Here is a 25,636-nt window from a genome sequence, read left to right as displayed (position 1 = left end):
ACAGGCAATATTGTATTCCTTTCTACTGATAAGTAGTTTGAAAGGTGACCTGTAGATGGCTAGGGAGGGAAAATATCCACTGGACTTGTTCCCTTGAATTTGCTTATTTGTATTGAGGAGAGAAGCCTTGAAGGGGCTTTATCTGTGTTCTGCATAGGGGGATGGGCTTCCTCCTTCAAGCTGCATTTTTTATTTTAAGAACATGTATCTTAAGGCCTTGTGATGGTTTCATGATCTAGAACTGAAGCTGTGATGTCCCAGATGTGATCCACAAAGAGATCTGATAAACTGTGATAGTAAATGAATGTGTGGATTAGTGGGTTTGGGTGTCTTGCTTGAAATGTGTTCCTACCTGCTGTTACCTCAAAGGAAGAAGTGTTTTGGAGGTCAAAAGCAAAACAAAAATTAAAATAAATGTTTTTGTCTTGCTTCCCAAGGGCAAGCCCTCTGAACTCCTAATTCACATACTTCTCCATTGGGAAGACATTCACAAAGAAAACAAGCCCCGGAAGAAAGTAACCTGTCTTTGCTAATGGGGACCATGTTATGGCTGTCCCTTTCAGGACGTTAGAAAAATATATTTCCTGTGTTCGGAAAACTTCATCTTCATGTATTCCCATGGCACTGGGGCTCAGCCTGATGCTAAGAACTGTTCCCCAACTTTTTCTGTGAAGCAGAATTATTGATGGCTCTTGGCTTTCCAGGGAGTGCACAGCTTTGAAAGGAGTCTACTGGTTCCTTGGTCCAGTGCCTGGTATTACAATGGTGCCTCAGATTATGCTCCTGGTAACTAGCCTGGCCTTAAAAGTTCGAATGCTTCTTTGCCCACACTTCTTCCTGTTGAAAGTTGTTCTTGAATTTAGATGTCAGGAACCCTAATGTCCTCTGAGAGTTTGCTTGGTTTTAATCTGTGGGAGCTGATAACTTGAGTCTAAGAGTTTTAAAAGAACTGGCCAAGGAGTTATTGAGCACTCTGGTGTATATTCTGATTGCGTTTTGGAACATTAGTAAGGACTAATAGACCTTGAAAGAGTTATTGTTTCATTTCCTTTCAGAAAAAGCATGGAAGTTGACCCTGGAAGTGTAGTCTGGTCAGTTTGGCATTGACAGTGGGTAAAGACATAGCAATGGGGAAACAGAATACCATCAGTTGATCAAAGAAATCGAGGAAACAATAAAAATTTAATTTGATCTTCTAGTCAAATCAAAAACTCTAAATTTGCTTCATCAGTTCTCTATAGTGCTTTTTGACTCAAAACTTACCTACAATACCTGAATATTCAGTACTGAGATAAAATGAAACTAATATTGTTCTTCGTCATAGTGTAGGACTTGGTAAATGGGTAGTCACTTAATATGTGAATTTTACATGGTAGACCTTCATCCAGCTGGACTGTTTTGAGCTGATTTTTTCAGGGGTATGTTCTTGCACTAATATGTCATCTCTAACTTCTGTGCCCTGCCATCTTGTGGGGTGGTATCTGAGAGTGGAGCAGGTGGTGATCAGAACTGCCCTGACCATGGACTAAGATGGGATTGTGTGCACAATGGTCACTTCCATAACCAAATTCAGGGTTCTACTTTGGGATGGGGAAGCCTGTAAGCAGTGCCTGCAGAATGGGTTATGGTGGCTTAGGACAAAGAGCATGAGAAAGCCCATATAACCACTGACTGGTTTGCTGGAACTGGGCTGCAGGTGAGAAGGTGAATATAAACACCAGGATATTAAAGGAAACTGTAGGAGAGGGAAATAACTGTTCCTGTATTTAGAAACTTAGGTAGTGCTAGAGCCATCTATCCTCTGTGTGCAGATCCCAGCATGGTGGATGCCTTGAGCTGCTTTTTCAGTAACACAAATCGTAAAAATAAGCACAGAACTGGATTTTACCATCCCCGTGGTACCAAAGTCGAAAAAACTGTAAAAACTTAAGAGCTACAGGAATAATTCCAGTGGGGAGAAATTTCCTTACGGGGATGAACTTAAGGAGTTCAGTCTCTGTTCTCTGAATAGATGACTCGATCCTGCTATGAATGTTTTATTAACTTCTCATTAGCAGGGGATGACTTGTTTTATTAAGTAAAGGGAGAACAAAATCCAGTGGCTGGATGCAAAAGCAGAAACTAGCCATGAGGTGGATGTTTTATGAATCAGCATAATTAATATTGAAACAACATATCCAGAAAAGGCCTGAACCTGAGACTGGGCATCTTAGATTCTCTGTGTCTGCAGGTGCTGTGGGCTAAGTCTGGCTTACATGGTACAGTGAGGTGATCCCTCTGACCTCCCCAGTTTGAGTGTTGTGGTCTGGGGGTTTGCCTCGGACCTTGTGCAGCACACACATCACCTGCGGAAATCGGCGCGCATGCAGCAGCAGGGATGTGTTTTGTGTTGTGCTGCATGGATGCCACCTCAGTGTACCCGGGAGATGATTTACGTGCCCAGCTCGGCAAGGAGGGCTCCAGCAGGACTCCACAACAAATCAGCGGGTGTTTGTGCCCGCGTTGCATAACCCAGCGCCCCTGCTCGCCGGCCGGCAGGTGCAGCCCCCCTAGGGGGTGCGGGGACGGGCTCAGGCCGGCCCCGCCGAGTGGGCGCTCCTCCTCCGCGCCCCGCGGAGCCCGCAGCCGGCAGCCCGGCGGTGCCGCGGTGCGGGCCGCGGAGGCGGGGCGCGGGCGGGGCGCGCATGCGGGCGGTGCCAGGCAGCGCGGCGGGCCGCGGAGCCACTCGCCCCCGCAGCACCGCTCGGCCAGGGACAGCTCCCGCCGGCGCCCAGGTAACGCGCTTCTCCTGCGGCCGCGCTCCGCTCCGCGACGCTTTCCGCCTCAGCGGCGGGGGCGTGGGGGGGCTCGGCGGCTCACGCCGTTTTCTCCCGGTGGTTGCTTGCTTGCTTGCAGCTCCGAGGCTGTGACGGCGCCGTCCCCACCGCGGAGCAGGCAGCGGCGGCCGGCTGTGCCCGCCGGGCTCTCGGGGCTTTCGGCTGAGGAAGGAACGCGTCTTCCGGCAACTTCCCCGCAACTTCCCGGCGCTCGCAAGGCTCCGCGATGGAAGGGAAAGGTGGGTCGGGGCGGGGGGGCGGCGGCGGAAGGACCGCAGTGGCCGGGCTGGGTGCGCGGCTCGGGGCCGGAGCAGCCGAGCCGAGCCCAGGCGCTGTGCCGGTGTCCATTGCAGCACCGGCGGGGACGCGGGCCCGGGGAGGCGCTTCCCTGCCCGCCCCAGCGGGTGGGATTCGGTCAGTTGCGTAGTGGAGTGTGGAGAAGGGTGGGCTGTTTGATTTTTCTTTAAAAATTTATTTGTTTTCCTTTAGGGTGAGACAGATGTTAGTTGGTAATTTGTTTTCTTAATGCTAAGGATTTGCATAATAAATATGAGGTCTGTCCCGTGATTTTAGTCACTCAGCAATAGCGAGGTTTTTAAGAGGTGAAAAGCATTTCATAATTAGAATGTTTTTTTTTTTTAAAAAAAAAATCTCTCCTTTTTTTTCCTGAAACGAGAAGAACAGAGCTATAGAGCTCTGCCCTCATTACGTTGCATATTTAACACATCAGAACATGCTGATAGATTGGGAAAAATGCAATGAGTATTGTGGTATTGAACTATCCACCCTAGGAAGAAGAAATAATTAATAATTGCCTGCCTAGCTTGTGTGTTTGCATATAGAGACATATATCTCATGTAAATATATCCCTTCGTGTTGGGCACATAGCTATGTATGAAACCAAAATATATGTAGTATTGCATGTTTATGTACCTATCTACCTCTACAATTGCATCAGACATCATACATTCAACTGGTATGTGAACTCAAAATCTGTACATGTTAATTATCAATGAAATATTGATGGTAAGTTGGTCCATGCAGTGGAAAGGCTAGTTGCCATTCCCACCTAACCCTAGCTGCCACCTCTCCTGTATAACAAATCTGGTAGCTATTTAAATGATAGAGATCAAGGCAGTGGGAGAATATGGACTATATTAATTCAAAGAAAATGATGGTAGACTTGTATAACACAATACTACATACCTTCCAGGGAGCCGAGCAAGCTAAATTTAAACCTCAGGTTTATTTTTGTAACTATCTTGTCAATCAGGGCTATAGTTCTCCTGTGTGGGAATATGTGATTATATGCTGATTAAGGAAGGAAGCTATTTCAATCATATGGAGGCAGGATGTCCTATTAAGTACAGTTTCTTGTGGGCAGTGATCAACAGAATTACCAGGGCTGGAGAATGGGTAAGTATATATTTGAAAAGGTGTATCTGCAAAGATTTGACTTAAATTGAAAGCTCACAGCAGTCATGTTAGCTTTGAGTTTGGTGGGTTTTGTTTGTGGGTTGTGTGTTGTTGTGTGTGGGTTTTTGTGTTTTTTTGTTTGTTTTGGCTATCCACACTGTTTTCAGAGTTAACCTGAGATGGGACACCTTCATCTTTTTTCATGTCCTACTGGTACATGTCTTGATGGGAAACAAATAGACTGTGACTTCAGTATAACATATTATGTGCCTTATGCACTACTCAAGCAGGTGAAAGGTTCTCCATGGAACTTCTGATGGAGCTCATGGAGCTGGAAGAGTTGTGCAGGGAGCAGAAAGGTAACAAGGTAACATCTGCAATAAAATACAAGCAAAAGCATCTAGCTACCTGGTGGCAAAAGCAGCACCTGAGGGAGGGTCACCCGATCCTATCTTGTGCAAACAGTAAGTGTTACAATGCAGTTACTGCTTGAGTTGGCAACGAGCAGCTGAACAAGGCAGCCTTTCGGGCCAGCGGTACTTGCATTTATTAGTTGCAAGGTGGTCTCCACAGTAGTCCATATTCTTAGGCTCTGAGCTTTGTGGGAAGGAGTATCGGGGTGAAAGAACACAAAGAGTCACTACTCTTTTGCAAAAAAAATTCTCAGCAACTTGCTTTTACTAGAGATTTTTCTTGATGGGGTAGATGTGGGGAACAAATACTCTCTGGGTTTCCTCTACCTATGCAGAAAAAAGGGCTCTTCAGAGCAAACCAGCAGAAATCAAGGCACCAGAATGGGACAGGTCTGAAATAAAGACGACCCTAAAGAGAATGCTCAGGCAACTTTGGCTTCTCAATGGGAAAATTAAAAGGCAGGTGGAGTCTGTTCATGGCAGGAATCCAGTTATGTTGGCACTGCAATAATTCTTGAAACTTGATTAATGTTGGAGTAGCATGAGAAGGCTTGTGGTGCACAGATCCAACAGACTAATTTTGTGTACATGTATAGTGAGACACAATGCAGGATGTTGCCCTGGAGGGAAGGTATGAGCCAGCCCAAACTCTTCATATCTTCAGCTTTTGTGACTAATCCTAGGTGGACGTGCAGCTGCATTGCCTTAGTAGGGTCTTGTTTACATTCTGTTTTCACTACTAACCAAGCCTCTGCATTGAAAGTCCTGTGTTAAGACGTTGCTGCTTATATATGGTGTTTCTCTTAAGTCATCCCTTGCTTTTTAAATGCTTCCTCCTGCAGCCCTTCTTCCACCTCTCCAGTCCTCCTTGGTGCAAATCTTAGAACATTTCAAACTCAGCATTATGCAGATGCTGGGGAAGAGTGTGCTATATTAAGCATCATAAAGTCTGTTTAAGAAAACCTGCCTTCTGGTCTCTGAATTCAGCTGTCTCTAGTGACTGCTGTGGACATTTATGCTATATTTGTCATCCTAGGACAACTTGGTTGCCTGAATGTGGCTGGGACTGATGCTTTGCAAAGCCTGCGGTCCCCTGTAGAAAGGGTTGAAGACCCATCTCTAGTGCTGCTCAGAGCAGCCATAACTGGTTGGAGTCATTCATGAGAATGAGGGGAGAAGGATGCACCCTAGTTTTTCTGCAGTGTGGTGCAGGACTAAGAGCTTTACTATTGTTAGGACTTTTCGATTAAGAGTGCAAGCAAGAGGGTCCTGGTGTGGGCTGAGGAGGAATGGGTGGTGCAGCATGTGCTTCCTTCCAACAGGAAAATCTGGCTGGAGTTGAACATCTCTATCTCATCCCAGCTCCTAAAATATGAGTAGTTGTAGCACTCTGTGGATCTGCAATGCTACCAAAACATCTTGGTGGTCTTAGAAGTAACATTTGGCCTCATCTGACTTTCAGCTTCTTTGACTTACTCTGTTCTGCATATTCACTGTTTCCAAACCTTTTCCAGCAGTGAGGAGCTTAAAAGTTGTAGCTGTTCCCAAAGCTCATTAAGGCAATGGAGGAAGGGAGGATATTGTGGGTGAGGACTTTGTTTTGCATCTGCTACCTGATCCCTGTTCTCTGAATCTCGCCACTACAGCAGTTCCTGTAGGCTGCAGCAGTAAGCGATACCACTCCAGGCATCCCAGGAGCTGGGCTTTGCCAAAGCTAACAATAGTTAATGTGGAGGTTAAAGAATATTTGGTCATTTGCCAGATTCTTCAGTCACAGTCAGAAAGATGCTTAGCAGGGGAAGGAACGTCAGAGAGTGATGTTCAGACTTGGAGGCTGGGAAAGAAATCAGCCAAGCAAGAGTCAAACTGCACAGTGTGGAACATATCCCAGGGCTTCTGGAGGGAGCAGAGAGGGACTGCAGACTGGCCTTGCTGCAGGGAAAGCTCTCTTCTTCTAAAGGTGCCTGTACCCTTTTCTGTAGCCTTGAAGACACAGAGAAATAACTTTCTGGTGGTGAGGGATAAAAAACATATTAATACTTTTATCTTGTCTGAGGTGGGTAGCAGGGACTTGATGTGTCAATGTTGCATGGGGTCAGGGGCATGTTTGCCCTTCTGCAAGGGTCCAGCCAGTTCTGTGTTCTCTCTTGCCCCTGGAGGTCAGCACTGGACTGTGGTGGCCCTGGTGAGGTTTCACTGCCTGTGTATGGGGCAGGCTGCAGGCAGCACTGGGTGCCTGCTGTCTGCTGGGAATTACAGCAGGACTTATTGTCAGCTGGTCTACTGGGATAGTGAAGCTGAAGTACACTGTTGGCTACCCCATTGAGATCTGGAATTGCTCTTGTCAGTCTTATGAACCATGGTCTTGTCCTGTTGGATAGTAGCGTCAGGTTGGAGAGTCATCCTCCATGCAGTGGGTCTTCCCTCAGGAGCACCATCCTGTGCTCAGAAGGCTGGGCAGTAGAGGCCAGGGGATCTGGCTGTACAGCTCTCTTCTGCTGGACAGTCCCACAGCATCAGGGCTTTGAGGAGATGTCTGCAGAGGACATCTCTGCAGAGTGACTGTCCCAGGCAGAAACTGCCACAGTGATGCTATCTGAGTCATGTTCTCTTTTCAGTCACAAAGGCTGTGAGCAGGCTTTTTGCTTTTCCAGGAAAGCGATAGTGCTGTTGTTCGTAGACATGCAATGTTCAGGCTGTTAACTGAGGTCCTGTAAAGCAGCAGTAAGTTCCAGTTTACCTAGATCACAGAGTTGTTCTTCTTGGGACTGGCAAACAAGGTCGGAGCTCTTTGCTGCTCTTACTGTTTTGTGGATATGTGAGTAGGCACATTGGCTTGATCTGTCCCTCCCCACCAGAGCTGTTCTGAAGCCTCTTTGGCCGGACCCAGCATTATGGACTAGCTTTCTCTGCGCAGCTCTCCATGTGCTGTGCCTGTAAAGGACAGAATCTTCACCTTGAAGAACTTGTGATCAAAACCCAACAAGAGATGACAAATCTTAGGATTGCAGATGGGCTTTGTGGACAAGGTGAGAGAGGGTGGCAAGTGAGAACATGCTGTTCTGGAGGTTGCTGTGCACTGTTCCCACCTTTGTGGCTTTCTTCAATGATCAAAGAAATGATCCTGGTGATCCCAGCTGCAGTTCATGTCCTGAAGCTGTTTGGAATGTTGACATCAAAACCTACCCCATCATGCATCTTCCTTACACCTTGTGTGTTTTTCAGAGTTGAGTCTGCAGCACATATTATCTACTTAAAAACATTTTTGTGTTGAAGTAAATGAAGATTGCTCTGGTGAAGACTGTGTCACACAAGTCGTCTTGGTTACTACTTTGTAATGGAAACCAAGCACATGGTCACTTTTTGTTATGAAACTTCCTTTCTTTGGGAACATTTGCACCTCTGTCAAGATGGTTAGAGGCTTCTCCAATAAGCTTATTTTCCATAGAGGAGGTAGCTGTGTGCTCTTTGCCCTTCACAGTGATGTGCTGTGTGAGATCCAGGACATGCTACTGGGGCCAACAGTTCTCAAACTGGCTGCCTGAAGTTTGACACAGGGGAGCATATTTGGGGATGTAAAAAAAATCAGGCCATTTATGCCCCACATGCCTTAGGCTGTGCATTTCCATATGGGTACCAGCTTTCTGTATAGCAAGGGAACACCCTGGTTCCTTGACCTCAACACCTTATCCCTGAGGCTGGAGTGGGGTGCTCTTAAAAATTGTTTTGCTCCTGTGCCTCAGACTCCATCTCCATGAAAAGATGTGGGAAGGGAGTATAAGGCACTAAGCTAGCACCACATTGCATGTATTTCTTTAACGTGTTGCAAAAGGGAAATGGAGTGTCCATTCCTCTTACATTAGAAATCATGCTAAAACACAGCACAAACATGACTGTGTCCTGGGAGGGCTCAATGACGGCAAGAGCTCAGGTTGCTGCGTGGGACTGGCAAATGAGCAAACCTTGGCTATGTGCTGCCACCTAGAAGAGCACTTAAGTCTGATACCTTTAACTGCCAGTTGGTAGCTGCTGAAATACTGTGAGCTGGCATCTGCAGCTTCTGAATGAGAGGATGACCCAAGCCTCTCTGATGCTGGAGGAAGTAGACATCATAGCCCAGAACGTGTTTGTGCTCTAATGGGTCTCATAATGAGGAGGGAAATGTGGCCATGCTGATATTCCTGCATACCTACAAACCCACCTTGTTACTAAAACAAAGGGGGAAAAAGGACCCTAGTAATAGACTTAAATGCTGTAAAAATGGGAGGAGGTCTTAGTCATCTGGCTATTGTTAAAACACCCAAGAACAAGATAAATTCCTCCGCCCCACTTCCACAAGTTACGTGGGAGCAGTGGAAGTTGCATTTAGCCTGAATGAAATGCTGGAGTAATTTAAAATTATTTTAAAAATGCATTAAGTTGTTCTGATATACCATTTATATATACAGTGGCTGGAAGTGTAATCTGTGGATACTTTGAGTAATGACCTGCATGCAACTGTTTCATCATTAGTTCTTTTAGGGTGCAGAAACTTAAAAGAAGGAACTTTAATTTTTTTTAAGCAGTTTTTTTCAAAAGGCTTAGCTCACGGCAAGATTTTTCTTATCTGCTCTTATCTTTCCCTCTCTATCTACTCAGCTATTCAAATCTTGTCTGAATTGCATTCATTTCTAATGTGCCATAAAGCTTGATGTGCAAAAGCTAGTTATTTAGGGAGAATTGCAGAAACTATTTTAGTCTGTGTCTTTTGACCTATAAATGAGATAACATGATTAATTTTTATATGCAAAGCTTAGTGTTTATTAGCATGGTAAAAGGCAATTTGACAATGAAAAATATTCCTGATGGGCACAATAATTAATGCTTTCACTCAAAGTATAAAGATTTTAATAATGCTGTTGTACTAAAATGATTAAAGAAATAGTTTACTATTTTCCTGTAAGTGATACAAGGGTGTTCCTTTTTTTTTGTAGCTCATATTCCTGCTTTTACTAAGTGTTCTTTATATTTGATAAGAGTACGAATCATCATGTTAATTCATTGAGTTTCTTCTCCTGGGTCCCAGGTTTGGATGAACCTTGTGAGTTGATATTTATGCAGGATACACATTGAAAGCTACAGCTTTTTTTCTTCAGATTGAATTAAACTATTTATGGTGTCGTCATGTTTCAGTAAAGATCTTGTGGCTTGAGATGATGGCTGCTCAGCAGAGTGCGGGAGCAATCCTGTGCCACGTGACTGAAGGAGGGCTTTGTATCCATCAGGATATGTGCTTTCAGAAGTAAGGCACCTCACGTGCTATTTTTAATAGCGTATGCAAAGCAAGAAATCAGGAAAGTATAGAGTCTTCTCATTTGGAAAATTGTTTTTCTTGAGCTGTGCTTCTCCCTTTTGTGTTTCATCCCTCCCTTGGAAGCTGGTTTAGACTGGCTTTACCCACCACCAGCCTTCAATAGGTAAGGTTAATTTATTGCATGTAGCTACTTGGAGGGTTTAGTTAGAAAAGCCAGAAGTGCTGAATGTTTTATTGGTATAATTAGGGAAAGTTGCCTTGCTTCTCAGACATTGAGAATGTATTATTAATGCAAAAACACTTTCCTTGAGTTTAATGTTATCTCCAAAAGAGGCTGACAAGTAAGAAGGCTTCTTCAGGAAGATTGAAGCATATCTGGTTGCTAAGTCTCTTGTTCCATGCTTATTCCAACATAAAGAGCTATCCTGATTTTTACTTTCCTCTCCGTATCCAGCCAGTGGTTATTGGTAGGATGGGCATGTTCAAGTGTTGTGATAGTTGCTGTTCAAGCAATTGCTGTACTAGAGACCTTGAGGTCTCTTCTAGCTGATGTTGGTCTCTGATATGATCCTACTGAGGAGTCTGAATTCTAAATCTGGTTCTGAATTCTGTATCTTGCCTCTTCCTCCTCCTGTTCACATACTGGTCTGTACCCCCTTTTCATATCTGGATAGTTATCACTTGGGGCATTGAAGAGCTGGCTCCAGAGGTTGTGGCTGGAATTTGTCTGTGATTTATACATTGCATAGGAGAGGGATTACAGGTGGCTATTCAATTTGAAAGATCAAATTTGTATGAAATTCATCAGTGGAAATAAACTTCTGCTTTGAAGGACAGCTCTAAGAGCTTCATCCCTTTGTGCAGTCTTAAATGTGTATTTTGGGGGGAGAGCTTTAAGTATAAAACTTTGCTGACCTTCAGGTAAGAATATCATGCCGCAATAGCTTTAGAATGGCAAGAAACAAACACAAAGCACCAAAGTATTCCAGATGTCCAAAATTACTCAATTTCATCGTGGGTGATATTATTTTGAGATTCAGCTTAGTTTTCTGTGTCTTTGTTTAGGAAAAGATGTACAGTATGAATTAATTATTTACTTGAGTATCCTTGCACATACTGTGTTTGTTGTAGCACAAATGTATCCATTTTGCTGCTGCTTTAGAATAACCCAAAATTCAGCTTTGTAGGTGCTAGCAGCTCAGGCATACTGTAAGCAAGTGGGAAACAGCAGTAATGCAAATAAAATGTGGAAAAATGTGGAATCCAACACCTTCTAGTATGTGGAGAAAAAAAGATTACTTGTACATAAAGGAAGACTTGGATTTCCTAATTTGATACTAACAACCCATTGCAGCATAACTGGGTTGACAGTAGAATAAGCTTCCTCAGCAAGACCTGGTTTCTGTTATATTTCCAGCATATTTTATCTCTTTGAAGGCTGAGTCTGAGCTTTTGAGATATTTTCTAGCCTTAAATTCCCATTGCGTTTTAGTATTGACCAGTTCTCCTCGTATTATGAGATCGCATGTTAATCAATGCCGTACATTATTGAATAATTATATTGATTAAGTCAGCTGTTAATTTTTAAACTTTCTATTCCTATCATTGTGTCTCAGTAGAGAAGTTACATACTGCAAATTATAGCCATTTTGTTGCCATATGAGAAGTGAGGGAGAAATCGGTAGAGAAGCTTGAAAATTACTGTCCTGGGTCTCCTCTTCCAGTCAAGATTTTAAATAAAGCCTGCGGAGCTACTCTGGATTTGCACTTGTGTAGGTAAATGCATCATTTGGTCAGTAGGCAAAAGCCTTTAATGCCTAACCTAACTGAAAACACAATGGGAATAAAACTGATTGTGTGATGTAAGTCCAATTTAATTGCCTTTAGACCTTAATTTTTAACTACTTAAGAAGTTGTAAAGGTTTGAAGAAGTTATTTTATATTGGTTTGAGGGAATGCTAAAATAACAAACAGTTGTAGCTTGTTTACCTTTGACTTTCTTCCTGCTACTTTGAAGGCAGTTTACTTTATTGGTACAAACTATATAGCTTTGAGGCTTTTTATGTTAGCAACTGCTATTAAAATTGCTCTATAGTATCTTCAAAAGTCAGAATATCCACCCCATCTTAAAAATTACTATGAAGTACACTTAAAACAAGTGGCTTTGTGCTGAGGCATTTTTCTGCCATTACTACTGAACATAGTACCAGGTATCTAGAATTACCTGTAGATTTTATTTGCATGATTCATCTATCAGTAACGTGTTTCAGGCTTTCCAACCTAAACTGTATTTCTAGTGCATTCCCCTCCCCAAAAAATCAACATCCAGGAATAGCAAGTGTGTGGTGGTGTGCTTTGTGTGTGTGTGTGGTGGGTTTTTTGTGTGTTGGTTTTTATTCTTTTTGTGGGGGTGTGGGAAGCTAGGGTTGAATTTTCCACCTCCTTTGATTAGAAGGCTCCCAGAAATAGTGAGGACAAGCCTGATATACTGAAGCAATGCAAGCATGCAGCCGTGGGCAGTATACAGAGACAAAGAACAGAATGTGTTTAAAATCTTAATTATTTATAGTAAGAAAGTACTGGTTTTGATTAAATTGTACCTTCTGTGGTACTGCGCTAAGGTTGGCAGCAGCAGAATGGAGAATTTAGCCTCATGTTCTGCTGTCTGTGAAGTTGAGAACAACGTATTGGGGCTGATGCTGGGCTTTGCATGCACTGGGATCCTCTACTGCAAGCAATGCTCTGCTGTGTAAGTCAGTCAGATAGTATGAATTTTTATACTGATGGGCTGTTATAGACATACTGACATGTGAAAACACAGGCAGTTCCTTGTTTATTTAAAAGTTTTTGGGAACAGTGAGTTCAGAAGAGTCTCATTGAATGTCAGCACCATTAAAGCTGGCGTCACCACCCCTGAAATAAATCTATGGTCACGTGGAGCGTGAGTTTATATTCAGTAATCTCAAAGGCAAGGTTGGTGCTCAGCTGCTTTACTGCTCTTATCTTCCTGAAGTCATCTTTATTACTCAGAAGCTGCCCAGCATTTTCGTCATTGAAACCACACAGTCCTGAGTGAAGCTTTCCATCTTATCTTGAAAGCAGTTGTGGTGGGCTGTTAGTCTGGAGAATATTGGGAAGGACAATGTAGGCTGACATGTCCCACTTTTTTATCCCTTGTAGCTTCATATCAATGCTGGAAGTTGTATTTGGGCTTGAGACCTGCCTGGGGCATCCAGGAGGTGTTCAGTGCTTTACTTCTCTCCCTGGCTCCTCGGACCACAGAATCACAGAATGTTAGGGATGGGAAGGGACGTGTGAAGGCTTTGTCTCCTGCAGAGTACCTGCTTGTGGGCAGGTCCTTCTTAGTGTCAGTTCTCTTCAACCTTAGGGGTAGTAGTTAATGGTCTATCAAAAGAGAATATATGACATTTCTGGGCTGTCCACTGCCGGTCAGGAACACTGTGTACGCATCTGTCTCTTCTCCCTCCTGTTTGCAAAGGAGTTGCCTAAAAATCAGGTTTTCTGTTTTGCAGGAGATCCCACTTAACAAAGTTCTTGTGCTGAATTGGATTGAACCCAATATTTTTACCTACCATTCAGGACAGTCAGGGGCTTCATAGACCCTGCACTTACTGACAGAATAGAATATTTTCAGTTGGAAGGGGACCTGCCACGATCATCTAGTCCAATTGCCTGACCACTTCAGGGCTGACCACAAGTTAAAGTGCATTTAAGGGCACTGTCCAGGTGGGTCCTGCCTTGGATCTGTGAGAGTTTGTTGATACGTGAGGTATTGTGAACAACACAGCTGAGTCTAGAGACTCATGTTTTTCAACTAAACAATTTCACTGTGCAGTTTAAGTAAGAAGGTACCACAATACTTAGTGATCTCTGAAGCACTTTGGATTTCATGTGGTGCTTTTAAGGACTTTACAGGTGGAGGTACATATGGACTGTAAAGCTTTATCATTTGCTTTTGTTCTTGTATTATTTCCCTAATCAACCTTATAACTCTTTTATTTGTTGAAATGTGGAGGTTAAGTTGGTGTTGGAAATGGTTGTTTCCAGCTTTCCATTTTAACTTCCTTTGTAAAACAGAAACGATGCTGTTGGCAAGGAAAGAAGAGCCACATAGTCAAGACAGAATGCATTTTTCTCTTAAAAATACTGTATTTCAATATTAAGATGTTTTACTTTGAATTTGTTTTGAAATTGTTTCCTTTAAAAAATAACTAAAGAACAAAAACCATTTTAAACAGAACAAAAAGTAATGCTTCATTTGAAGCTCTAAAAGTTATCTTTTTCCATTAATTTTCCCCAGGACAGTTTACAGAACTGGTTGTGAAATTGCAAGTGTTACAACTGACTATATCAAGTATTTCTGTGCAGAAGAGTTCAGCTGCAAATGTTCTGCCCATGCTTTGCTAATGGTTCCTGGCTCAAATGCTTTGCTAAGGCCTTGTGAAGTTGTTTAGTTCCATGAAGATGGCTGATCTGGTCTCACCTGGATGGATTATCTTGTTGCTTTACCAAAAAAACATCGCTCAAAGCAGATTGTATTGTCTTGGTTTGTGAACTACGTAGTTTTCAGCCTGTGTCCTAGAATAGCCCCAGTTGCCACTGCTAGCTATGAACTATTTTATTTATAGTGATGCTGTGGGGTACCAGAAATGGTGACCAAGGTGGCTATCGGCCAATGGCTGCTGAATGCTTTGAGTCTAATGAACTGAAAATCTCAAGTACATCACTGAGGGGAAAATGCAATCAAACTGTCTCTAATTATGACCCCAGATGATGACAGAGCAATCCAGAAATAGCCAAGCATGGGCAGTGAACCCCCTTGATAAAAGACAAAACTGGATGGGTCTGGCATTGAACCTTTCCTTTACACTGAAAGACCTATTGGACAATCAGTTCTGTTCCTGGAGGGGCTAGTTACAGCTGCTTGAGGCAATAAATCAGCTCCTCTGGAAAAGAAAACCCTTGGCTCTCAGCTTAGCCCCTGTTGGCAAGAGAAGTGTGGGGATGGAGAGCCGGTTTCATACAGCTGTACCAAGTCCAACACACTGGCTTGTAAATCACCTGGGTTCAGCCCCTTATGTCTGTATTCCACAGTGGGAAAATGGCTACAGAAACCTCTGCTTAGTGGAGATACTGTGAATGGGAACTGTATGTCAGTGTGGCTCTGTGCTTTATGTTGAATGGGAGGTGGGCTAGTGCCTGGGCAGTATATGTTTATGTACCCGCTCAGGGGTTGAGGCATGTCTTCCTTACCTTATCTAGAAATTTTATTGGGAACCCAACGTGGTTTTAGTGTCATACCGTGCAGATCCAAGACCTTGCTTGGGTAGCACTTGCAACTGGGAAGTGGTTGGATCAAGATCTTGATGTTGTTCTGTTGGCCAGAGAGCTTAGCAGGCTTTGGAAGGAGGTCTTGGTGGTGGTAAGGAAGTGAACGGTACAGAGTAGCAGGACTCCTTGGTTTAAATCTTATCTCTGAGTTATCACATGTTCTAAAGTAACTGTTAGAACCTCTCTGTGCTGCTGAATGGTATGAAGATGGGTAAGGTAATGCCACCCTGAAACCAGAGCACTGATGGTTTTGTTTTGTTTATCTGCTAATCCAAAAGGTTTTGAGCCATTTTACTACTAAACCATCTGTTTACCTGTAGCCCAGTAGGCTGTTTTCAGCTTCCCTATCTTCCTTTTTTGGAATTTCATAGCTCAAAGGTGCTGCCTGAAGCATCTCAGATGAGTTATTTGGAGAGATGCATCCCGTGCCAGCTGTCATCACAACTAGCAAAGTTAGTTTCCCAGTTATTTTTTTGGGTTATGGATACTAATAGTTTTTCAGCATTTTAGCAACAAATAGAGCAGCAGTGTTTAAAAACAGAAGAACATAGTGTCAGGCCTGGAGGCATGCATTAATGCTGCAGCATCCTAGGTGGTGGTCAAAGATTGTAGAAGGATAAAACCACATCTGATCTGTTTGGCAGGATAGACAAGGGTGTTAGGAAACACCTGTTCTGGTTTTTAATTTTCTTTTTTTTCTCCTTCTTCCAGGTGATTATTGTTGTACAATGTTCTCTTTTTCTGTGTTTTTTCTTTGTAGCTGTTGTCAGGCCTGTATTGTTTAGGCAGTCATCTGATGTGGGTGTGATATGGTAATGTCCCTCCTGTGCCTTTTCTCTAGTGAAGATGTTGATGCAGAAGGCACTGAAGATCTAGAGTTCTGTTTCTATAAATGTGTTATATCCTATAGAATGATCTGCTGTACCCTGGGGGGGGACATCCTTACAGAAACAAAGATGAAGGGACTGAAGTAGCAGTCCATGTAATTGTCAGATATTTTTTGTTGCAGTTGCTAATCACCTAGCATTTCATGACATCTTTTTCTTTTCCTGTACTGTCAACTCCAATAGCTGCTTTACAATCTCACATTCGTTGGCATGGCAGAAGATTGGGATCCCATAACTGCTTTATAGTTGGTTTGCTGTGAGACCCAGCAGATGGAAATTACCTTGAATGGTAAATGAAGTTACAAGTGCATTTGACTGAATGCTACTGTGCATCACTGCCCTCTTCACATTCTATACTGCATGTGTAACACTTCTATTAGCTATAACTGAAGGACTTGTTCAGATGTTTGCACTATTTTGCAGGATACACTAGACTTCTGTCTGAAAGATAATCCTAATATTTTTTTTTTCCATACTGATAAGGTCTGATTTATATGCACTTTTTGGGGGGATCAAAATCCTTCAATATAAGACACATTTCACTTACGTGAAACAATTCATACTTTTAAATATCAGAGAATCTTTATAGACCTATGAAAATTTTATTAATCTAGCATATAATCTGACAGCTTTAAAATCTACAGATGCTTTGTTAAATTAGTATAGTGACCATATTTTATTAAGCTTAAAATAATGTAGTTGGTTTGGAGTAGTAGTCTGTAAAGTTTCCATGCACAGTTAATCTCATTTTTCATGCAGAAAAAGATCTTTGAAGACAAATATTTGCAGTAATAGAAAAGGCAACATGAAGAAACAGTATCTAAGAAATTTATTCTTCATATAATTGTTTTTCTTTTCCTTATGGATCTTCACTGTAGGAAAGGCTGTGTATGGATGTGTGTGCCTCTAACAGGTGACTAGTTGTAATGACCTTTGTATGCAGGGAGAGGTTTGGGAATTTTGAATGACAGGGTTTAGGAGAATTCTGCTTCTTTAATGCTTGAGGTGTCTTAGATACTAGTTGGCTTGGTTTTGTGGGTGGTGGATGCATTTGGGACTGTACCAGAGAGATCAACGGGTCCATCTTGCCAAACCCTGCCAGGGGTGCACCACTAGTTAGGGGTCATTGATAAGTGTGTGTCCACCATTGGGAAGCAAAGGACCTGCGTCAATAAGCATCTATATCAGTGGGCACTTTTCCTGTATTTGACTTGTCGTGTTTCCTTTGACTTCTGCTGTGATACCTGCCCTGGCACACCTGCCTGTGCCAGTCAGTAGAACTGGCACATCTCAAGTCAACATCTCAGGCTCTTGTGCATTTGTATTCATGCTGATGGTGCTTAAGTAAAGATGCCTGTAATAGTCTGTACCACACATTGTCTGTTTGAATAATGTAGCCATTTCCTAGGGTAGAGCCCTAGGAAATAAAAATAATTTTCTGAAAGTGTTCTGTCTTTTTCTTTTGGAAAACCCACCCAGGAATTATTGGTGTCAGCTCCTTATGGTGTTAGAGCATGTTTGGGGTAAGGCAGCTCACCTTATATATGCAGCAGCTGTTTTGGCAGTCAATTGGAAGTATTGGCAAAGGTAAAGCCTTTCAGGTGTGGTATAGGCTTGAATAACTTTTGGAAGACATATCTACTGGGAAATTCGAGTGTTTCAAATATTAGCTTTTGTCCAGATTAAGAAAGAAGTGGAATAGTAAATTTGTGGGACATGGAAGAAATCAGCTCAAAAATGTTGAATTGCTTTGTTTTGATATTTCTGTTCAAAGCTAGCTCAATGTCTCAGGGATATTCAGTTGACACATGTTCATATGGCATTTAATCTTTTGCCAAAAGAGCCAAAATTCTCATTGACTTCAGTATTTTCTCCTAATGACACATGGCTTCTGGAGCTGTCTGGCAGATGGACTTTGCTCTTTGCTTTCCTCAAGTCAGTGTACTTGGTGAAACACCAGCATTTGTAATGTACAACACTAAGTTTTTGCATAGCTCTTTGCATTCATGGGTATCGGGGCTACAAAAAGGAGGTCTAGAGCGTTATCGGTGTTCCAAAGGAAAATGAAGCACAGAGTAGAAGCAACTTGTTCAAGTTCAGAGTGCTAGGATAATTCTCATTCTAGTACAGTTAGCAGTAAAACACCTTTTCCATGATAGTCTGAGGTAGAACATCAGAAAATTCATATCCTTAATGAAAGACAGGGAGACTCCTTATTGCAGTTTGGAAGATGTATTTCTCCAAAGAAGAGAATGGGGGCATGAACCACAAGTCTGAAGCAGTTATATTAGTAGGGAAAGGCAGCTGAATTTATTAAATGTATTCTTTAACTGTTTTGGGTTAGTTGAACATGGCAGGACATTCTTAGGTGGCCCTGTATTGGACACTTCACTGCAGTTACTCTGAGGCTGTCTCAGTGTTTAAAATGCGTTTTTTTTTTTTTCTTGCATAACAGGGAAAAAATGTGAAAGACAATTCTCATTGGTGGTAATGAATGAAGCCTGGGGGATTACTGAGGATGCATCTGTGGACCTGGTTCATAAGCAGATGATCATCTTCTGAGGGAGGATGATATTGTTCCCCTCCTTTGGCATAAAGAAATCATAGGATGCTTAGCTGAGAACAGCAGTAAGTCAGCACAGTGTTTATACCCACTTCTAGTATTTATTATTCCTGGAGTTCAGGGGCTTTGAGGGGGTGGGATGTTTCCCACTATTGACCCAGGTAAGTGTGTATCTCAGTCTACATATATAGAGAGAAGTTAGGCTTCAGTTCTTAGACTTAAATGAACGTTTTTCTGTGGAGTTGAGAAAGCTAAGGGTTCTTAAGTGTTCACTTTCTTCTTCCACCTGCCAACATCCTGACCATCCTCACAGGAGTACTGTGGTCTTTCTAAACCAGAGTTCAGTGCCCTACATGCAAAGCTTTTGACTGCTTCCAAGCATCAGCCTCCCCCTCTCCGAAGGCGTGACACTGACATAGGAGTGCGCTGAGGACAGAGTGATGCCTTTTTTCGGGTGGTGAGGGTTGAGGTTGTGCTCTGAGGTGTAACCCAGCCTGCAAAGCCAGCCTTTGAATTGCAACTTCAAAAAAAGTTACCTGCTGGAAAATCAGGGAGTCCAGGGGAACAGTTACGTAATGCGGACTCAAATGTGTATTTTTCCTGGAGACAGGTGTGAGCTGCTCAGTGGTTTAGAGGTGGGTGTATGTTCATTAGGATGTGTCTTTCTATAGATAGGACCTGGGGTCCTAGGGAGTTAATATAAATGGATGCATACAGAAGTATCCATGTGTAGGAGATGCTGCTGTCTGTTATTGAAAAGGATATATAAAAATATATACTGTCTATTTCTGTAGCCTATACATAAAAGAATATACTTTGTAAGAAGATAACACAGCTTTTATGGTCCTCCAGTTTTTATGAAGTGTAGCAATTTAGTAAGTTGTTAGAAAGTTTAGAATTCCTGTATTCAGAAAATAACAGATACATCTGGGTAGTTTTGTTTTTTGCTTTTACTTAAAATTTGAGCTGTTCACTCTGTGGTTCAGTGTCTCATGGTTGGTTGCTCTGTATGGAAGATGGGATGGATATTTCTCAAAGATCTATGCATAGTGTTCGCAGTATCAGCAGCTGTCTCATCTCTGCTCAGATAGTATTCAAAAGCAACAAACAAATGGGAAGACGCTTCTCAACACTTGAAGAAAAGGACTTCAGATAAGGACTGTTTTATAGTGTGCTGTTTCCTCAAAAAGTAATATATGTCTGAAGAAATGATTTGTTAAGTCTGTGCTGGTTGTCTTCAGGCAACATAACCAGGTGACAGGCTGCTTCTTGTATAAATTGAGTGTTAAATTCCACCTGGAAACTAGTCAGAAGCCCAGGGTGGCCATGGAAAGGTTGGCAGGACCATGGTGTATTAGTTTAAGTCCCAGATGCTTTCTTTGTGGTGATATGTTAAAACCAAAGAGCAGTGCTCCACTCTGAGTGTGGGTGGTGACCTTTCCTGCAGAGGACAGCAGAAAACAAGCAGTTTTATCCTGGTGTACAAATTGTGGTATTTGATTTGGTGCAGAACTCCAGAGTCATCCTGGTGCTGCAGAGCTAGTCCTACATATGACATGGTTCCAAAGCTGGTGCAATCTCAGGTTTCTTTCCACGCTTGTGCCTGTCTTTTCTCAGCCCAGAGTCTTGTCAAACTGGTCTCTACATAACTGCTGTGGAGTTGGATTGCACTGTGGCAGCCCCCTATTGCTTGTGGGAGTACCTGGTTGGGACCCTCTCCAGCACAGGTTGGGGTGTGCAGATGGAGACTGGGATGCTGGCTGGGTTTGAGTTGTCTAGCTTTTGGTTGGGTGAGAGCTGGATCTGGGGCCATGCTGTGGAGAGCTCGCCTCCTTCCAGATCTGCAGTTCTGGTGAGACAAACTGTGGCTGCTGTGTGGAGCAGTGGGAGAAAAGCTGTCAAAAGTGTCAGCTCTGTGATATGTGCTGTGGTACAGTGGAGTCCTGCTTCCATTGCTCTCTTGCCCCATGCCAGCACTACTTCTGGAAAAGTATTTAACCATTCAGGGACTGACTTAATCTCCTGCCCCATGTGAATTATAGAAAAGAGGGTGCCAGCACTCCCAACTGCTAGGCACCAGCGTTACAGGCTAGCTTGACTTAACACTTCATCCTTGTGCTTATTTTTGAATATGAAATTCTCCATATAGCTACATATAGATTTGCCAGGCCTTTACTGAAGCTCAACCAACAAGATATTAGTGGATGTTTCTGTCATCAAGAAATCCCTTCCTCTGGTTACTCGGTTTTATTGATTTATTTTGAATCACTGCTTATTAGCATATTGCATAGAAGGATTATATTGAAAATCATCTGATGGATCCAGAGATTCTCTCCTTTCAGTCTTTGCATAGTCAATTGAGGAAGCAAGCGTGACAACCCCAACCTTCACTCATATGTAGACCATCCTGCTTACTGGTGTTCCCAGCAATAGCATGGATGCCTGGTGGGATGGAGAAGCAGACATTTGGTATCCCTGTCTGTCCAGTCCAAGCCAATTTCTTCCAAACTCTGGCTTTATCAAGTTGTGGAAACAGCTTGGGTTGTTTTGGGAAAACCAGAGCTATTTGGATATTCCAGAGGGACCTGAAAGTTACTGACCAAAACCAAGCTGAGTTGAGGAATGTGACCAGTAGAAGGGACGTTTTCTTCTAGTGCGCATGAGAACCTGCAGCCCCTCAGAGAGCAGCAGTGCTCATAGTGTCTCTGTGCATGTAGCTTTACTTATCTCTGCCTAAGAGAATAAAAGAAACCCCAGAAGATATGCCTGAGTGTTCTAAGGAGTTTCCAGTGAGCTGCTGTTAAAATGTACTTGGGTTTGAATGCACAGAAGGGGTCAAGGTTTGTTTGCAAGGGGCAGGAATTGCTTCACTTTTTATCACAGGGATCTGAGAGTGAGAAGGTCAAGCAGATGAGATTTAATGGCATACAAGTAATTGCTGTTAATGGTAGGCTAGACAAATTATTTAAAAAAAAAAAAAGCCATGCAGCTTGAGCAACTCACAAGTTGCTCTCAGATGCATTTGGCCAGCAGAGTTCTAGCAATGACTTTCTGGCCATTCTGGAGGTAACTAGAGAAAGAACAGGGTCAAATCCCTACCCTGAGTTTATATTGCCTGCAAGTCTTGTGCACACACATCTTGAATCCTTTCCAGGTGGCTTAGAGGAGCTAAATGGACAATGATAGCCTGGACGAGAGTGGTGTTAATTGCTTATGAATAACCCTTGCTAAGCAAATATATTTTAAGTAGAGTCTCAAATATCTGCCTTGGAAAGCAACTTAGGTAAGACACCCTGATGGGCAGGTGCTGAGCTCTGGTAATTCTTTTGTGTTGATATGGTGAGACTAAGTCTGCTGCAACATGCAGTAGTGTGCGGTCAAAGATGTTACAAAATCATTGTTTGTCCTATAGAATATGGATCTGTGGAAGCTTACTTTCCATCTGGGCAATTTGGAGAAGTTCTAATGTGGATCTGAACATTGTCTTGGCATCGTATGTATGTTTATGCTTTTGCACACCACAGATTCTCATTTGCCAAATAGATTAGTGTCCCACAGGTGACTCCTTGGAAAGTGATGTAATCCTTGAGTGGCCAAAAAAGGAGAAATCCATCCTCATCGTTCTTGGATGCTTCTGAGTTTCTTCCCCTCAAATCTTGTTTTGTGCTCTTCTGGAAAGGCCCAGGGTCTAGGGTACAGCATTATTGATGGTGACAATGTGGCTCTTTTAAGAAGAGAAAATAATATTTTAATTGATTTGTTAATTACAGATCAGGGTCAGACACTGTGGAAAAGTAATTGGCTTATCTTGATATGATTCCACATTGGACAAGCATCTTAGTTCCAGCATTCATTACTGTTGCTGCCTCTGCACTATGTGATGACAGTGGCTTTGGGGCATTAAACAAGCACTGAGGGGTGTGTGGGCAGTGCCTGTTGCTGATGGAGTGTGTGGTACCTACCCTGGTGAGAGGGGATGCACTTCAGCCTTGGGTGGCTGCTGCTCAGGCAGGCTGTGCCAGCACAGAACTCACACATTTCCAAGGTGTTGTTTAGAGGAGTTTGATTACCAGGAGTAGGTGTTGCTAAGCCTGTCCATCTCTGATTTAAACAGCTGACGTGAGGACAGGCAGTCACTGTGTAGCTGTAGAGAGGAATAGAGGAAGGGGCATGGGGAAAGATGATCAACTGGTTCCCTGATTGAATTCCAAAAATAAGCCTGAAATCTATTTTATTCTGCTCTGAAAGAATATTCTCCTTGCCTGGGAATTAACGTGGTTGTGATGCTATTCCAGCACGTGAAGTGGGATTGAGGCTGTGATGTTCTGTGCCCTGGAGAGTCACTGCCTCAGAAATCTGCCAGGGCTCTGCAGTTGTCACTTCTCCATTGTATCAGCATTCTCAGCCTCATCAGTGTTTCAGTTCGAAGCAGCATGGACTTTTGATCGTAAACCATTTCACTTTCAGGACAACATGAAGGAAACTGCATTATGCTTTGCTTGGAAGGAGGGCAGGGGGAGAACCACGCCTTTCTTCGTGTGTATTTTTCCAGCACACTGGGCCCAAACCTTCTAACTTAATGGGACAGATTTGCAAATTCACACCTGCAAATTCTGCCTTCCCAGGGTTTTTGTGTGCAAGCTCTTTATTCACAGCCCAGAGAGCAGCCTGCACCTGCTTCATCTCGCCTGTGAGACAGGCAGCTCGGATCAATTCACAGTTTGTTCTCTGATAAAAAATGCCTCATCCTGCAGCACTGACCCCCTTTAGGGGGTAGTGAGGTTTGCCCAGATGAGCAAGAGCCAGAAACACAGCCCTGCCCATCCATACACATACTGCAAATACTGTCACAGCACAAGCGCAATAGAACGTGTATAAAGCACTGCTGCTGTCTAAGTCCGCAGATCTCCAAGCTGTCAAAAAAAGCTTTTTTTCTTTGTGTTTTTTTTTTTTTTTTTTCTGGTGCCTGCCTGTAAAACATCAAGGAGCTGTAGTACACAGCTGCCCATAAGTCTAGCCTTGTTTCTTCCTTACAGTGGTTCGTGCATTGCATTTTTCCTGAGATGGGAAGCTCAGGCTCCCATAACCATGGAAACCTGGTTTGTCTTCCCTAATAGCTTCAGCTGTATTCAACATCTGTCTCCCTGGGAAAAAGAAGGCTGCAAGCTACAAGTTAGTTGTGTCCACCTCTTAGGATGTTAAACCCTTGAGTACCTCCAGCAGGCTCCTGGCCCACCAGAGTGAAGCAGCAATACTGAGATAAAGCTTGAGGGGGCTTATAAATATATGCCAGGCAGGAGAGGAAAGTAGGGAGTGAAGGAAGGCTCGCCAGAGGCAGGAAGGTGTTATGAAGCTGAATAAGAAAATGTATTTTCGTTGTCTCACTGTGTGTGTTGGCTTGATATGCTGGGTGTGTGGAGCTTTCCTTGACTTTAATGTTTTTTAAAAAAAGCCGTTTTCCATTTTAAGTTAGCAGCCCCTTAAACCGCTTGTAGCAGAGAAAGAAGGAATAAGGGTATAAGTTGACGAGCATAAAATAAGCTTTAAGATGTGAGAAGCGCCTCTCTTTGATAACTGCATGTCTTCATACAGCCCTTCACTTAGTTACTGGAAAAATGTTGATAAATGTGTCTCATGGCCCTAACATAGTTCTATCAGTGTTGTGAGACTGGTCAGCATGGGGAAAGGTAGTGAGAAGTGTTTTAAAAAGAGGCTTAAAAACTAATTCAAGAGAGTTCTTTCTGCTGCATTTCTGCATAGACACGCATGCATCTCTTACAGGCTGATATTTAAATTTTCCTCATTGTCTTTGATAGCTAGATATGTCAAACAAAAGCTAAGCACAGTTAGAGCCCTGTGCTCCAGGCTTCCAGGAGAAGCCCTGCAGGCTGCTAGTCTCTCAGAAAGGCATTGCAGGAGCTGGCAAGGCTGTGCCCCTTCCCGATGCGCCCAGTCCTGTGTCTCTGTTAAATGCAGGAGCAGGCCTGGTGCAAGCTTTTGGAAAAGAAAGGGGGAAGAAGTGTGAGGAAGAAGTGTGTTCCTGCACCAGGGAGGTGTTTGGTGCAGTGACCTGTGCCAGGGCTTTCTACAAACCAGAGGCAGAAATAGGAGCAACCTTGTCCACTGGCAAATCACAGCCTCATTGTGTCCATCTGTGAAATGGAGGTGATAATATTTCACTGTGGATGCTTTAAGGATTAGTTATTGTTTATGAAATGCTCTGAACTTTTGGATAGTACCTGCTGTAGAGGGCACTTGTAATTGTCCCAAATGTCTTTGATACAGCAGGTACATGAAAACATTGGTGTCTTCCTGGTGTACAGTATACAGAGGTGCTGGAAAATGCTCAGAGGTTAAAAACAGAATGTTTCTAAAACCTTAAATACTCATCTGACAGCTACCTGGATGTGGTGTGGGGATGAAGAATGGAAAAATAGTAGCACGTTAGTGCTTGAACAATAAAAGCTGTTTGGGAAATGCTTCATACCTCTGCTTAATATAGCTGTTGATGTTCTATCTGTGAGCACAGAGCCACTGGTCTGTGTGATGAGTCCACATTTCTTTGTGGACATGACAGGTATAAATCTCTGCTTTCTCTATAGCAGCCTGGTAGGTTTTCATGCCAGTTCCTGCAGACTTAGAAGATTGAACCAAATCAGGGAGCCAAACTCACCCTTTCAGTAGGGACTCTGGCCAGTATAGCTGTGCTAGATGTAGCCTTGTAAGAACAATAAACTTCATAGAAACACTTCTTAGTTTTCTGGCTCCTTGAGTGTTTGTTGAGCAGAGAAACAAATGCTGATTTCTTGTCTGCAAAATCCAAGTAAAGATCATGGGAACTGATCCTGCCTGTGTGCATCCACAATACACAGCAGCGGCTGTAGTTTAGTTTACTG

At 43.1% G+C, this 25,636-nt stretch overlaps 1 protein-coding gene across 1 annotated transcript in view; it reads left to right on the top strand.

Moving 5' to 3' along the window:
- The first annotated feature begins 2,619 nt into the window (after positions 1 to 2,619).
- Positions 2,620 to 25,636, top strand: part of FGF12 (fibroblast growth factor 12) — a 217,142-nt gene continuing 194,125 nt past the window's right edge. The window contains exons 1-2 of the mRNA XM_065073636.1: positions 2,620 to 2,774; positions 2,896 to 3,055. Coding sequence (XP_064929708.1) covers positions 3,043 to 3,055 — 13 coding nt within the window. The 5' untranslated portion in view covers positions 2,620 to 2,774; positions 2,896 to 3,042. The remainder of the gene's footprint in view (positions 2,775 to 2,895; positions 3,056 to 25,636) is intronic.

This window comes from Columba livia, chromosome 9 (assembly GCF_036013475.1).
Source record: "Columba livia isolate bColLiv1 breed racing homer chromosome 9, bColLiv1.pat.W.v2, whole genome shotgun sequence".
Taxonomy (NCBI): Eukaryota; Metazoa; Chordata; class Aves; order Columbiformes; family Columbidae; genus Columba; species Columba livia.
Note: the sequence above shows the minus strand (reverse complement) of the source record. Positions and strands in the feature narration are given on the sequence as shown.